At 38.1% G+C, this 16,291-nt stretch overlaps 1 protein-coding gene across 3 annotated transcripts; it reads right to left on the bottom strand.

Moving 5' to 3' along the window:
* Positions 1-2,243: 2,243 nt before the first annotated feature.
* On the bottom strand, positions 2,244-11,556 carry NXT2 (nuclear transport factor 2 like export factor 2). 3 transcript variants are annotated; one of them, XM_050775227.1, is made up of 5 exons: positions 11,351-11,556; positions 10,304-10,388; positions 9,199-9,285; positions 5,327-5,471; positions 2,244-4,429 (listed from the first exon to the last, which is right to left on the bottom strand). In XM_050775227.1, the coding sequence occupies exons 1-5, from the start codon at positions 11,443-11,445 to the stop codon at positions 4,248-4,250; spliced, it is 594 nt and encodes a 197-aa protein (XP_050631184.1). In that variant the 5' UTR covers positions 11,446-11,556; the 3' UTR covers positions 2,244-4,247. The 3 variants fall into 3 exon arrangements, with proteins under 3 accessions (XP_050631184.1, XP_050631185.1, XP_050631186.1); XM_050775228.1 differs by lacking the exon at positions 11,351-11,556 and adding an exon at positions 10,580-10,673; XM_050775229.1 differs by lacking the exons at positions 10,304-10,388; positions 11,351-11,556 and adding an exon at positions 10,057-10,201.
* Between the last annotated feature and the right edge of the window lie 4,735 nt (positions 11,557-16,291).

Below are 16,291 nucleotides of genomic sequence, written 5' to 3'. Positions count from 1 at the left end.
CCATGTGTTCTCATTGTTCAATTCCCACCTATGAGTGAGAACATGCAGTGTTTGGTTTTTGTTCCTTGCAATAGTTTGCTCAGAATGATGGTTTCCAGCTGCATCCATGTCCCTGCAAAGGACATAAACTCATCCCTTTTTATGGCTGCATAGTATTCCATGCTGTATATGGGCCACATTTTCTTAATCCAGTCTATCATTGAGGGACATTTGGGTTGGTTCCAAGTCTTTGCTATTGTGAATAGTGTCCCAATAAACATACATGTGCACGTGTCTTCATAGCAGCATGATTTATAATCCTTTGGGTATATACCCAGTAATTGGATCACTGGGTCAAATGGTATTTCTAGTTCTAGATCCTTGAGGAATTGCCACACTGTCTTCCACAACAGTTGGACTAGTTTACACTCCCACCAACAGTGTGAAAGCATTCCTATTTCTCCACATCCTCTCCAGCACCTGTTGTTCCCTGACTTTTTAATGATCGCCATTCTAACTGGTGTGAGATGGTATCTCACTGTGGTTTTGATTTGCATTTCTCTGATAGCCAGTGATGATGAGCATCTTTTCGTGTGTCTGTTGGCTGCATAAATGTCTTCTTTTGAGAAGTGTCTGTTCATATCCTTTACCCACTTTTTGATGGGGTTGATTTTTTCTTGTAAATTTAAGTTCTTTGTAGATTTTGGATATTAGCTCTTTGTCAGATGGGTAGATTGCAAAAATTTTCTCCCATTCTGTAGGTTGCCTGTTCACTCTGATGGTAGTTTCTTTTGCTGTGCAGAAGCTCTTTAGTTTAATTAGATCCCATTTGTCTATTTTGGCTTTTGTTGCCACTGCTTTTGGTGTTTTAGACATGAAGTCCTTGCCCATGCCTATGTCCTGAATGGTATTGCCTAGGTTTTCTTCTAGGGTTTTTATGGTTTTAGTTCTAACATTTAAGCCTTTAATCCATCTTGTATTAATTTTTGTATAAGGTGTAAGGAAGGGATCCAGTTTCAGCTTTCTACATATGGCTAGCCAGTTTTCCCAGCACCATTTATTGAATAGGGAATCCTTTCCCCATTTCTTGTTTTTGTCAGGTTTCTCAAAGATCAGATGGTTGTAGATGTGTGGTATTATTTCTGAGGGCTCTGTTCTGTTCCATTGGTCTACATGTCTGTTTTGGTACCAGTACCATGCTGTTTTGGTTATTGTAGCCTTGTAATATAGTTTGAAGTCAGGTAGCATGATGCCTCCAGCTTTGTTCTTTTGGCTTAGGATTGTCTTGGCAATGTGGGCTCTTTTTTGGTTCCATATGAACTTAAGTAGTTTTTTCCAATTCTGTGAAGAAAGTCATTGGTAGCCTGATGGGGATGGCATTGAATCTATAAATTACCTTGGGTAGTATGGCCATTTTCATGATATTGATTCTTCCTATCCATGAGCATGGAATGTTCTTCCATTTGTTTGTGTCCTCTTTTATTTCATTGAGCAGTGGTTTGTAGTTCTCTTTGAATTAATTCCCTCCCACAGGGGTTTCTTTTTTATCAGTCTTGCTAGCGGTCTATTTTGTTGATCTGTTCAAAAAATCAGCTCCTGGATTCACTGATTTTTTGAAGGTTTTTTTTGTGTCTCTATCTCCTTCAGTTCTACTCTGATCTTAGTTATTTCTTGCCTTCTGCTAGCTTTTGAATGTGTTTGCTCTTGCTTCTCTAGTTCTTTTAATTGTGATGTTAGGATGTTGATTTTAGATCTTTCCTAGTTTCTCTCGTGGGCATTTAGTGCTGTAAATTTCCCTCTACACACTGCTTTAAATGTGTCTCAGAGATTCTGGTATGTTGTGTCTTTGTTCTCATTGGTTTCAAAGAACACTTTTATTTCTGCCTTCATTTTGTTATTTACCCAGTAGTGTTGACACATTTTTAATGTAGAATTAAAGTTAATGAACCATTTTTTCTGGAAATCAACTGTATTTTGGTTTCACTGCCTACTGAATATAGTATTTTAGCTGGTTTCTCAAGGTTAAGATTTCCAACTTCTCGCCAATAACCTACAGGTATCTCAAACAAGTGATGATCTCAGGAATGTGAATAATTGGCAGGAAAATGGGAAAGATGTGGCAGGTTACAGAAAGAACAAAAGGAAGATCCAAGTTGTTAACCACTGTTGTCAACACACTACTGTAATTTTTTTCTAAATTTGAAAAACCTTATATTGTAAAGACTGAAACCTAAGAACAAAAATCAAAAGACCTTAAAACAAGCTTGAGAAAATCTGTCACAAGGCAAAATTTTATTTTTTCAAGTTACAAAAATAAGAGCATGTCAAAAATACAGTCTAGTCCTTATAAGAGTAGTTCCAGCCATTTAAAAGTTATACAGAGTTTGGAAAAAGCAATTTATATACAAGTCTTAAAACACACAACAATCGTGAACAATACGCACCGTTCAATGTAGTTATTGCTAGTTATATGCAGCTTTTACTTGACATTATTCTCCATAAGGGAAAGGACAGCATTTGGGCATTCTGATTGTTGCTGCTAAAGCTGTGGTTTTGGAAAATCAATCCAAAATAAGAATAAGCTCACTATGAGTAGAATAAAATGTGTAAGTTTCGATCAGTACCACAAGGAAGCATGGTTTAAATTTGAGTTCCATACAATTCTACATAATTCTATTTTGTTACTATAACAGAAACACAGTGTATAGTTTTGGGCAAGAGTAAATGAATTACTGGTTTTATAATTAAGTGAAAAGAAACAGTTTTTGGTTGCCATGTAGAAACAAAGCTGGCATATCTAGCTTATAAACATTAAAAAATGGAAAAGATATTTAATGTTTAAGCAAAAGCGAATCTAGGTTTTTTACCTTTAGAAATTGAGAGGTAAAGTTAAGCATTTTGTTCTTTTGAGGATTATCATGAAGATTTGCTATTCTCCATTTTCTTTTTAAAAAGACAATGAGTTAGCCACATAGCAGAAACATATTTTAAAACAGATCTATTTGCTCAATGTCATATGGAAGAACAAATCACAAAATTAAATAATTCTACCTTTAAATAACTAAAGATAATGCAGTTGACAGTACAAAGCACCGGGAAAAAATCACTTATTTGGGGGATGTGTCATACATAAGAAACTTTGGGCCTAAAGTTCACATGGAAGACTTAAAATTTAAGGGTGTCACCAAAAGATAACAATGGCTTTGACTCCAACTCTCATGTTAGATTCTGTTAAAAGGTTAGGTTTATTGCTGTTATTTTACCCCAGTAAGTTCTTGAATAAATGGAGATATACATTGATGATAAGTATGAGGTGAAGTGAAAAGATCTAAAAATATTAGTCTTAGAACAAAAATGACACTCATGATCATTTGGCAAGGATACTTATTAACTTAGTGATTTAAATCCTAAAAATAAGCTACAGTTTTAGGAGGTAGAAAACAAGTACCAACAGTTTACCATTTGGCCACCCTCCTTACTTTTGGCTTCAGCCTTGGATTTCTATTTCTCATTCCCTATTCTCCTGTTAAAGCTATTAGTTGTACTACCACTCATTACCTAAATGTATAGACCTGAAGCTGCCAAGAAAAATCTTTTTAGGAAGCTTTGTTTTTAAGCCACAAAATGCACCCAATACTCAGATATCAACTGAGAATGTTTTGCACCTCTCTAGTTGATTAATTTACTTCATAAGAAAACATGTCAAAATAAAAAAATCACTTAAAATGAAAAAAGACTACTTAACATCTCTATATGCAATTCCACTATGTCAGAGTAGTTATGTAAACCTAAATCTGTACTATTTTCACTGAACTGATTTGAAAAAGTCATATATTAAAATGGCATTACCAGTGTTAACTGAAAACAGGCAATGTGTTTTACTACAAAATTAACCTAATAACCAAAAAACTTCACTTCTTCCCAGAGCATTATATTGTGGTGACATCCCATAGATAATATTATAAAAGGATTTTATTTTTGCAATAGGCTGGGTTCACAGTGAGTATGTTAGTACCAAGATCGTGTGCTTAATATTACTGTAAGAATGTCATTATTGGAATGTATATAAGGCATGTAAAAAAATAGCTTTAAAGCTCTTAGAGGTCAATGCTCCAAACTGGCAGCTGCTAGAAAAGGTGCTGATAGGAATAGAAAATATTAAAGAAATTGTTTCAGCACATATTATTAGTGCTTCTACAATCAAAATAATTCACATAAATTTCAGTTGCTGGAACTAATGGACCAAATGAGAATGGACTTTTGCCCCTTTAACTACTAGACCAATCTTGAAAACGGAAGCAATCACTTGCAATCTTCCACACAGTATTGTTGGGAGTGGACTGAGCAGTCAGCAGGAAGTTCTGGTTGAAGTAATGTTGTTTGTTTCCATCAAACTTCACAGTTCCACTGGTCACAACAAGAACTGTAGTTTGGGACTGAGTTGCTTGCTCTTTACCCACATTAAAAAAAGAGAACAGGTCATTTTCTATCTCTAAATAAGCAGATTTTTAGGCTTAAAATACACTGTTTATGGACTAATGCTTAAAAATGTTTTCATAAACTTTCTGTCCCTTGAGCATAATCTTAAGCATGCATACCCAAATCCAGAAAACTAAATACTCAGTCAAAGATATTAAAATTATTTTCAGTCCAGAAAACTTTGGGATACTCTAGTTTTAAAATGAGGGGGGCTTATATCTAGCATAGGACCATTTCCTTCATATATATATATATATAAATATTTCAGAATTAATATTTCAGTTTTCTAACAGAGCTTATTCATGTTTTGCTTCTTACACTATTGTTCTTTTCAGAAATTATAAAGGAAAAAAAAAATCACCCTAAACTACAATTTAAGGCACTTAGGACCCCACCTAGAGGTTATATTCAACTGTATCCATCTACCTGGAATCAGATTGTCTTGTCAAAAGTCATCCTTTCACATAACAGAGTAAATTTCTGTGAAATATTAATAGATTGTAAGATACTGAAACACATTAATCAGAGATACGGTATAATTGTACTCTGGAGACATTTCAGGGTCCAGCAGGCAACTATTTCGAGAAATCAGATAATCTTTCCCCTCTATTTACAAAAGTCACATTTAATCTCAATTTTACATACAACTTTTAATAAGCCAAAATCACACAATCCATCAAAACCTAGTAGTGGAAAGAATCTGAAGGAAGACCAAAGTTTGACTGGACAGTTAAATTTTTCATAATATTTAACTTGCTCAAATAAGTAAATAGTTCTACCACTGAAAGTTTCTCGCTGCTTTTGGTGTAAAAGCTCAGTGCTTACTAAAGGAAAACAAAGGAAGCATCTTGAAAGATCATGATCTTACCATGAACTGGTTGGCAATCTAACATATTGACCTGGAACTCACTAGAAGGCAATGTGTCAAAAAAATTATTTAGGGCATCCAGCCCTGAAACAACATTTCCATTCCATATTAAGGTGGCCTTGTCCAGATACAGCCTGGTTAGTGCCTAAAAAGAAAGACAAATTTTAAAAAGGGAAATAATTCTGCTTCTAGATAAAAATTTTATAGAAATGGATTAAAATATTACAGATTGTATATAAACAATTTTTGTAGTTCTACCTTCATCTCCACTCCACTTGCTCCATCTCCACTGGAAACCAATGTGAACAAAATGTCTGTCTTATAATCTTGGCCTTAAATAAATATCATCTTACTCTTTATAAACTAGGCAGTAAAATATATTTTTTCACATTTCACTTTAGACACAATAAAACCTTGCACCCAATTAAGTTCTGCTTTCTGTATTAAAATGAATTAAATGGTCACAAATTCCAAGCATATGCAGCTCCAAGCCAGTTTTAGTGTGTCTTCCTTTTGTAATTATGAGAATTAACAAAGTTTTTGATCAAGCCCTACCTGTAACCTTTAATGCTAGTGGCTATATATATGAAACATTTAATATTTGCATGTGTTAGAAAGAATTAGTTCATTACTTCCACTTTTTAGAGAAGAGGTCTGTGTTTTCTTAAAATTTATTCTGTTTTTTAAAAACCTTGAGACAGGGTCCCGCTCTATTGCCTCAGGCTGGTCTCAAACTCTTGGGGTCAAGAAATCCTCTTGCCGGCCGGGCGCGGTGGCTCAAGCCTGTAATCCCAGCACTTTGGGAGGCCGAGACGGGCGGATCACGAGGTCAGGAGATCGAGACCATCCTGGCGAACACCGTGAAACCCCGTCTCTACTAAAAAATACAAAAAACCTAGCCGGGCGAGGTGGCGGGCGCCTGTAGTCCCAGCTACTCGGGAGGCTGAGGCAGGAGAATGGCGTAAACCTGGGAGGCGGAGCTTGCAGTGAGCTGAGATCCGGCCACTGCACTCCAGCCCGGGCTACAGAGCGAGACTCCGTCTCAAAAAAAAAAAAAAAAAAAAAAAAAAAAGAAATCCTCTTGCCTCAGTCTCCCAAGTAGCTGGGGTTACAGGCATGTCACACCATGCTCGGCTATAGTACTACTCTATTAGTGTACTTAGTTCAAAAGAATCATGAGTACTTGCTAAAGCAGAGACTTTGATAAGTCAAATAAGTTAAGGCCCGAATGAGGCAGAAATTCAACAGTTAAAACTCTGGGGTCACAAGACACACTATCAGCTTATAATTCTATAATGTAATTTGGGTTAAAAGGCCGGGCGGGCACAGTGGCTCGCGCCTGTAATCCCAGCACTTTGGGAGGCTGAGGTGCGTGGATCACGAGGTAAGGAGTTCAAGACCAGCCTGGTCAAGATGGTGAAACCCCATCTCCACTAAAACTACAAAAATTAGCCGGGCACGGTCGCAGATGCCTGTAATCCCAGCTACTCGGGAGGCTGGGGCAGGAGAATCGTTTGAACCTGGGCGGCAGAGGTTGCAGCAAGCCAAGATCGTGCCACTGCACTCCAGCCTGGGCGACAGAGTGAGACTCCATCTCAAAAAAAAAAAAAAAAAAAGTCAACACATACCTTGACACTGGTAATAAACTATGTTGTCTTTTTTTTTCTACTTTATTTTTTGAAAGCAATAAGGTACAATACACATTCAAGGCAAGGCACAGTAAACATCCATTGTCACATCCCTTTTCCCTGACATCAAATATCAGTACAAGAAACTTCTTTTATCTCTTGCCTTAAAAAAATAGGTTTTTACCTGACAAAAACAAGCAATGGGGAAAGGATTCCCTATTTAATAAATGGTGTTGGGAAAACTGGCTAGCCATATGCAGAAAACTGAAACTGGACCCCATCCTTACACTTTATACAAAGATTAACTCAAGATGGATTAAACACTTAGAAGACGTAACACCCAAACCATAAAACTCTACAAGAAAACCTAGGCAATATCATTCAGGACATAGGCATGGGCAAAGAGTTCACGACTGAAACACCAAAAGTAATGGCAACAAAAGCCAAAATAGACAAATGGGATCTAATTAAACTAAAGAGCTTCCACACAGCAAAATAAACTATCATCAGAGTGAACAGGCAACCTACAGAATGGGAGAAAAATTTTGCAATCTATCCATTTGACAAAGGTCTAATATTCAGAATCTACAGGAACTTAAATAAATTTACAAGAAAAAAACAACCCCATCAAAAAGTGGGTGAAGGATGTGAACAGACACTGTTCAAAAGAAGACATTTATGTGGCCAACAAGCATGAAAAAAGCGCCTCATCACTTGTCATTAGAGAAATGCAAATCGAAACCACAATGAGATACCATCTCAGGCCAGTTAGAATGGTGATCATTAAAAATTCAGGAAACAACAGGTGCTGAAGAGGATGTGGAGAAATAGAAATGCTTTTACACTGTTGGTGAGAGTGTAAATTAGTTCAACCATTGTGGAAGACAGTGTGGCAATTCCTCAAGGATCTAGAACCAGAAATACCATTTGACCCAGCAATCCCACTTCTGGGTATATACCCAAAGGATTATAAATCATTCTACTATAAAGACACATGCACACATACGTTTATTTCAGCACTATTCACAATAGCAAAGACTTGGAACCAACCCAAATGCCCATCAATGTTAGACTGGATAAAGAAAATGTGGCACATATACAGCATGGACTACTATACAGCCATAAAAAAAGGGATGAGTTCATGTCCTTTGCAGGGACATGGATAAAGCTGGAAACCATCATTCTCAGCAAACTAACACAGAGACAGAAAACCAAACACCACATGTTTTCACTCATAAGTGGGAGTTGAACAATGAGAACACATGGACACAGGGAGGGAAGTATCACACACACCCGGGCCTGTCAGGGGGTGGGGGGCTAGGGGAGGGATAGCATTAGGAGAAATACCTAATGTAGATGACGGGTTGATGGGTGCAGCAAACCACCATGGCACCTGTATACCTATGTAACAAATCTGCACGTTCTGCACATGTATCCCAGAACTTAAAGTATATTTTATATATATATATATATATATATATATATATATATATATATAATCCCATGTTTAATAAATGGGTTTTATACAAAAAATAGGTTTTTAGAGATAGGGTATTAACTTTTGCAGCTGCAGGATAGAAGTAGTTCTCCAAAGCACAGTTCTATGCTGGTAAGAGACCTAGGCAAGACTCACTTGACTACATACTGACATAATTACTTAAAAGATACGGTGCAGGGATAAGTTGCAATGAAAAAGCTGATGAAATCTCGATCTGCTGAGGACTTAATATTATCCATGCTACATGCATACTTTTTGTGGGTGTAAGCTATACTTCTGAACCATAATCAGAAATTACCTATAAATATATGAAATAAAAGGGGCGAATCAGGAAATATTCCCAGTAATGACCGACCCCTCCATTAGCACTAATACTACCTTAACCGTATTGGTTAACTGATGGAACTAAGAAAAGGAAACATATTTAAGTGAATATATGCTGGGCCCAATGTTAAGTGCGGTATTTTAATTAATTCATACTTACCAACCTGAAAAGAAAATGAGGTTAAGGGAAAATGACAGCTTGCTCCAGGTTAAAAAACTAGGTAAAGGTAAACCTGGGATATGATTCCAGAGCCCATGTTCCCATGAATGCCATACCAATCCTTCCCTGAGCAATTTGCTTTTAAAGGGTAAGTCCACAGTTACCACTTATGCAAGGCAGATGAAACGCTGGCTCCAGACACGACCTGGTATTTAATAACGAGTAGTAGTCTAAAAACAGTAGTAGAGTCTATAACACTCACCCGTCTTCTTTTATCCATTGTCTCATAGTAAATATTGACAAACTCCTCAGCAGCTCTACATGCCTGATCTACATAAGTTTTAAAATCCTACAAGAAAAATTCCAGAAGTATAGATTACCAACCGTTTCAACCCCTCACAAACACAAAACCACTGACAGAAGCTGATGATTTATTTCAACCACCATGTAGTTCTATATATAGTCCACATTCTTTCATATAAATTCAGACATTTTAAAGGCTGGACTCTAAAGTTTGCAATTTTAAAATTTTTCACTAACTTTAAGTGCAAGTCTTTAGGACATAATCTTCTCAATGAATCTGAGTCTTTTTCAGTCTCTACATATAAATTTATAATCTTTTCTTGGCAACTAAGTACTTTAGACTTTCAATATTTTACAAACATTCACGGCAATGAAAATGACACCACCTGACCCTTAGAAAAGGAGAGCGAGCGGCGAAAACTGCCACTGAATAAGCTAGGCAAGTGTTTTCTCTTTTCCAAGTGAGATGTTAGGGCCAAACTCCAAAGTTGTTGAACGGAACACACACACACACACACACACACACACACCCCAAAGTAGTTCAACTACTTGAAAAACTGGCAGCTCCACTTAGGAAACTTTCCCACATTACGTGAACTTTCACTGCTGTTTGCATAAGAACCGTGAAACCGAAGAAAGCAACGCTGTTGGCGTTCGTGCCGGAGAATTAAGGAATACCTTCCTTCTCATTCATTTACGGGGCCCAGTCTATTACAGAATTAAGAACAATGAATCGCCAGTTTGTCAGGTAACTGAAAGTGATTTTTAGAGAGGAAGATAATCGAGAAAAAGAGAATGCAAGCCATAAACAACAAACCCCAAACCCCCGCCTGTCGCTATTTCGCAGCTCAGGGTCCTTTCCGGGACCAGAAAGCGACAGCAAAACAGGCGGGGTTGGGGCCGGCAAGGCGGGCAGCAAAACGTGGGCCCCGCCCCGCAGTACAGAGAGCCGGGCCGTGATTCGTCACCTATCCACGTGAGCAGCAACCAGACCGCCCCGGAGTCCCTCCAATCAGCCACTGGAGTCCGGCGCCCAGCAGACCTGCCACAGCCCAAGCACTCACCACAGACATGGCCATCGGGGAGCCTGCAGCAGCGTGTTCCGGCAGTGGCGGCGTCACTACCTCCTCACGTGTCCGGCCCCCACAGCTGCGGAATGATCAATACTTATGAAGAGAGCGAAACCCGCCAAACGCACAGAATTTTCCACCCTCCCATTCTCTCCCGGAAGTAGCTCGGTCCGTCGTTAAAAGCACACCGATGTTCCAACCTTAAGTTCCACCGCCCTTCAGTTCCTGCAGATCCCTCCCATCCGCCTTATCTACTTGTTTGATACTTACTTAGTTTAAAATTTAAAAACCACTTCGCTTTTGTAAACATGATACTCAAAAGGAAAGTCCCTTAGTTTTCTACCGACAAGCCTGGGGACAAGCAAAAATGAAAGTGTTCAATTACAGGGACTTTTTTTGCCCCAGGAGGCGGAGCCAAAGTCCTCTGGAGACCAATTCGAAATGCGAGACCTCCTATTCCGTAGCCTATAGGATAAATGGGCGGAGCTTGGGGAAAGGCGTGCATGAATAGTGAACAATTTAGCATTCTGGAACATTCTGGAAGGATCACCCTCACTGAATTACTATGTTTTGGCAGTATGCCTAAAATTACTGTTTCATTTTAACCTAGCCATATTCAACAGGAAAAGTTCATCTAGTTTCCCCATTCTGGCATTTTACAATGTCTTGCAGACACCAACAAAAATTAAGTTCACAGTGCCATTCACCACCTTTTAAGGGCTATTTATTCTGCAAAGTATTCTAACAATAACTAAAATGTGAAGCGCTGACTGTATGTAAGGTGCTTTTCTAATCAGTTTTACATATATCCACTTATTATAACAATGCTGAGGTAATTGCTATTATTTTATAATCTTCATTTTACAGCTAAGATGGAGTGAATCTGCCTACGGTAACAGACTAGTTGAGATTCAAACTCAAGCAATATAACTATCACGGCAATCTGGCTTTGCTCCCCAACACCCCTTAAAAACCTCTCATCCCAAAGCCGCCAACGACTTCTGATTTAAATGGCAAATTAATTAGATGTTGTAGTTTTACCTTGAGTGGCTGGTGTGTGGTCCCTCATAATAGTGACTTCTTCTTTGGTGTCTTTCTCTGTCTCCCTGAGACCAGTGGCTTCTGCACTTTCTCATACTTTTAACCTTTCTCTTTATCTGGCTCTTTTCCTTTTAAGGTAGTGCTAACGGAAGCTGCTTCTCGGCCACTCCGCTTCCGTTTTCCGCTAACCTAACCTCTGACTGGCGTCACTTCCGGTGCATCCCCCCTTTTAAAGCCTCCCTTCTTCAGGGTGATGTAAATTGCTACCCGTATGCTAATGAATCTTAACAACCTATCCCAAGCCCGCACCGCTTATCTGAGGTCCAGTTACACATATGAATTTTGCTAAACATGAACACGAGTGCACTATAGGCTTCTTAAACTTGTACGTGCAAAATTTAAACTCATTATTTCCTCTGCACTTCCAAACTTTTGTATTCTCCCAGTCGCCTATCTTGAATTCTCGGAATCTTTATTTTTTTGGTTCCCTCTCCTCCTTATCATGATTCATTCAATAAATATTTATCAAGTAGTCACTGTGTGCCAAGGATTGTGCAAGGCTCTGTATATAGAGTGGAGAATAAAATGGACATGTTTCGTATTCTTATGAGGATCAAAGTGTAATGAGAGTGCTAGACAATAAACATAACATCAATGAGTTACAAAGAAATACTGAGTAACTTGCTTAGTTCTGACCATTCCCTATAGCAATCCTGCTACCCTTCTCCCTCTTCCCTTTTTTTTTAATTTCTTTTTTTCTTTTTTTTTTTTTTGAGACGGAGTCTGGCTCTGTGGCTCAGGCTGGAGTGCCGTGGCATGAAGTTGGCTCACTGCCAACCTCCGCCGCCTGGGTTCGAGCAATTCTCTTGCCTCAGCCTCCCGAGTAGAGTAGCTGGGACTACAGGCACGAGCCACCAGGTCCGGCTAACTCTTTTCCTTTTTCTCCCTCTCTCTTTTTGGCTCTCTCCCTCCCTTTCTCCCCCACACTTCTCTCACTTTCCCCGTCTCGTTCTCTCCTCCCTCTCTCCCCCCGAACTTCTCTCCCTTTCCCCTTCTCATTCCCCCTCTCATTCTCTCCTCCCACACAAACTTTGATAACTCTATTGCCTATTTTCTTCCAAACTCTCATAATCTTTAAATACCTACCTTGGTCTGATCTGAATTTATTTTCCCAGGCTATTCTCCCAAATTCACCAACACTGGCAAAGTTAACTACTACTGGTTGCCAAGAATGACTGATGTTTACTGCTTTATTGGTGATTGTTTTTCTTGATTGAGAGATTGTGTTTTATATGATTTCATTCAATCCTCAAGACCCCCAGAAAGGCAGACATTATTATCTAGATTTTTTAAAATTTAAACTTAAGTTTAAAGAAGTTAAGTAAATTGGTTAAGATGATACAGCTAGTGGGCCTGGGATTTCCCCCCCAAACTTTCAAATCCCAAAGTCTGCTTTTAGACACTTGGCTATTCATGCATTTACTTATATATTCTTCTTTTGGAAGGTTCCCTCCATTTCTACCTGTCCTTCAGGGACCAATGTAGCAGGACGAGCCGCAGACAAAACTCCTCAGACACCGGATTAAAGAAGGAAGAGGTTTTTTTATTTGGCCGGGAGCATCGGCAGACTCGCGTCTTAAGAGCCGAGCTCCCGGACAGGTGCGATCTTCCCTATGAAGCCTTCCCTTGTTTCATGTCCCCTGAACCCCAACTGTTGTGACCTCTTTAATGGCTGTGAGGGTGGCTATTGGTGTGGAAATAGTGTTGAAAAATATGGGAGGGTTGAAGTACTGGAAAGGGACAGTTGAGTTAGAGGTGGAGGGGGGGCCCAGTTTTGCACTGAATTTTTGCACGGAATTTTGTGCTACAAAGTGGAAATTGCTACATTGTGCTACAAAGATAGGAGACTGGGTAAACTGATAATATAGAAACCAATGATGGGCTCTGGTTGTCAGAGCAGTGAATTTAAAGATATGAAAACTATGTTGCGTGGAGGGGGAGGGAAATGGAAACAAAGTGAATAAGACACGGAGCTGCTCTTCACTAGATAACTGCAAATGTATAAAACTTGGGAAGAATGACTAGGAAGGATGTGAAAGGGCTTTTCTGGGAACACAGCACAGCATTTTGATTAAACACATTGCTGTTGGCACTAGTCTGGGCTCGAATCCTAATCATGCTACTGACTAGTTTTGTGACCTTGGAAAATTACCATTCCATGACTCAGATTCCTGATCTGTAAAATGAAAATGATATTAGTACATATTTCACAGCATTGCTTTAGGAATTAAATGAGTCAGTGCCTGTCATATAGTTCTTGCTTGAGGAGCATTATTTTCCTACCCATGGCAGAGGAAATTAGGCAGCCACTTATTTGAGAGTATGAGGTGGGGACAGATTAGATAACGTTTGAGGTACTGAGAGGCATCTATCTGCACAGTTTAGGAGATGGCTGGTGACCCTGGGATAACAGACTGTAGGAGCAATAAATTGTGTCAGGTAGGATTAAATGAGGCTGTGCTGTGCAGCCAGATCTTCTGATCAAGTGTAAACCTAATGAAATTAATGTTGTTGGGAGTTACCAACATCCCCATCTGAATCTTTGCCTTGCTCAAGACTTGAGCAGAACTAATCTAGAACAAACAGGGAAGTGATCTGAGCTGTCAACCCCTTCCTCTGAGGTCCTTAATTGGCAACTATACTGTTCACATCAAATAGTGCTTTTAAAAGAAAGTTTAATGGAGATATAATTCTCATATCATACAATTCACTTATTTAAAAACCAATTCAGTGGTTTTTAGTATATTTACAGTTATTCAAGCATCACCGCACAACTTTAGAACATCTTTAACACCTCGAAGAGAAACCCCTTTCCCATTAGCAGTCAGTTCCCACTTCCCTTTTTACCCCAGCTCCTAGCAACCACCAATCTACTTCCTGTCTCTATGTATTTGCCTATCCTGGACATTTCATATAAATGTAATCCTACATTATGTGGTCCTTTGTGTCTGGCTTCTTTCACTTAGCAGAATATTTTCAAGATTCATATACATTGTAGCATGTATGAACATTTCATTCTTTTTAATTGCAGAATAATATTCCATGGAATGAGTATAACACATTTTATTTATTCATCCATCTGTTGATGGACATTTGGATGGTTTCTACTTTTTGGCTATTGTAAACAACGTTTCTAGGAACATTCGTGTACAAGTTTTTGTATTGACATGTCCTAGATACCTAGGGGTGTAATTGCTAGTTCATATTGTAATTAATGTTTAATGTTTTAAGGAACTGTCAACCTGCTTTCCACAGTGGCTACAACATTTTACATTTCCACCAGCAAGGCATGAGGGTTCCAATTTCTTGACATCTTCACCAACACTTGTTATTGTCTATATTTTTTATTACAGCTATCTTAGTGGGCATTGTGGTTTTGATTTGCATTTCCCTGATACCTAATGATATTGAGCATCTTTTCATGAACTTATTGTCCATTTGTATATCTTCTTTGAAGAAATGTCTATTTAGATTTTTTTGTTCACTTTTAAAATTGGGTTATTTGGCTTTTCGTTATTGAGTTTTGTGTCATATATATAGTTACACGTCCCTGATCAGATATATGATGTACTAATATTTTGTCTCATTTTGTGGGTTATATTTTTGCTATTGTGGAGTTGCTGAGAGATGTCTGGAAGTAGTCGAGTGTGTCAAATTATAATTCTACAAATCCTGGTGTCCTTACAAATATTTAGCAGTTTCTGAATAAATATTCCTCAGATTCTCACAGGTATTTGCTTAACTTCTAGAGTTCTGCAAAAGATTATTTTGACCATTTTTGTCATTGTTTCCATTGCTTTTATGCAGTGGTGGGTTTGCAGAGATGTGCACTCTGCCATTCCAGTAGTCCTGCCTGGATGGTCCTTTTGCATATCCTTTAAAATAAATTATTATAAATAATGCTGCAATGAACATGAGAGTGAAGATATCTTTATGAGGCGATGATTTCATTTCCTTTGGGTATATAGCAGCATTATTCACAATATCCAAGATATGGAAACAACCCAAGTGTCCATCAATGGATGAATGGATAAAGAATCTGTGATTGTGCGTGTGTGTGTGTGTACATATATATATACACACACAATTGAATATCATTGAACCCTATAAAAGGAAGAAATCCTGTCATTTGCCACAACATGGATGAACCGGAGGACATTATACTAAATAAAGTAAGGTAGACACACAAAAAAATATTGCATGATGTCACATATGTGAAATATGACAAAAAAGTCAAATATATGGAGATAGAGAATAAAATAGTGGTTACAGGGGTGTTGGGGCTGGTAGGGAGAGGAAATGAGTACGTGTAGGTCAAAGGATACAAAGTAGCAGATATGTAGGATGAACAAATCTAAACATCTAATATATAACATGAAGACTGTAATTAATAATAGTGTATTATGTTTAGGAATTTTTCTAAACAAGTAGTTTATAGCTGCTCTTGCCACATGGGAAAAAATGGGTAACTATGTGAAATGATAGATACGATCATTTGATTCACTAGATAACCATTTTATTATATATGTATCTCATAACATCATGTTGTATACCTTAAATACATACCATAAAATGTATTCTAAAAAGACATTATAGTCTGTGTTTTATTATTTGTATACTTAAATTCCTACTATATTTTAAGTTCCCAGGGATAACTATATGTTTTTCGTATATTAAACACTTATACAAACCACTGGCACTGAGAAAAAATCTTACACAAAGTAGGTGGTTAAAATTGAGTGATCAAATCAAATTTCCTCCTCCTTTTAGCTTGTCTCTATCCCCATTCTGAATCCATTCTTAAGGAAGTGAAGGTGTGAATTAATTTCCTATAAAGGAAACTTTTTCCTCCTGTGGCATAGAAGTGAGAGTATAATCCAT

The sequence above is a fragment of the Macaca thibetana genome, chromosome X, assembly GCF_024542745.1.
Source record: "Macaca thibetana thibetana isolate TM-01 chromosome X, ASM2454274v1, whole genome shotgun sequence".
Taxonomy (NCBI): Eukaryota; Metazoa; Chordata; class Mammalia; order Primates; family Cercopithecidae; genus Macaca; species Macaca thibetana.
Note: the sequence above shows the minus strand (reverse complement) of the source record. Positions and strands in the feature narration are given on the sequence as shown.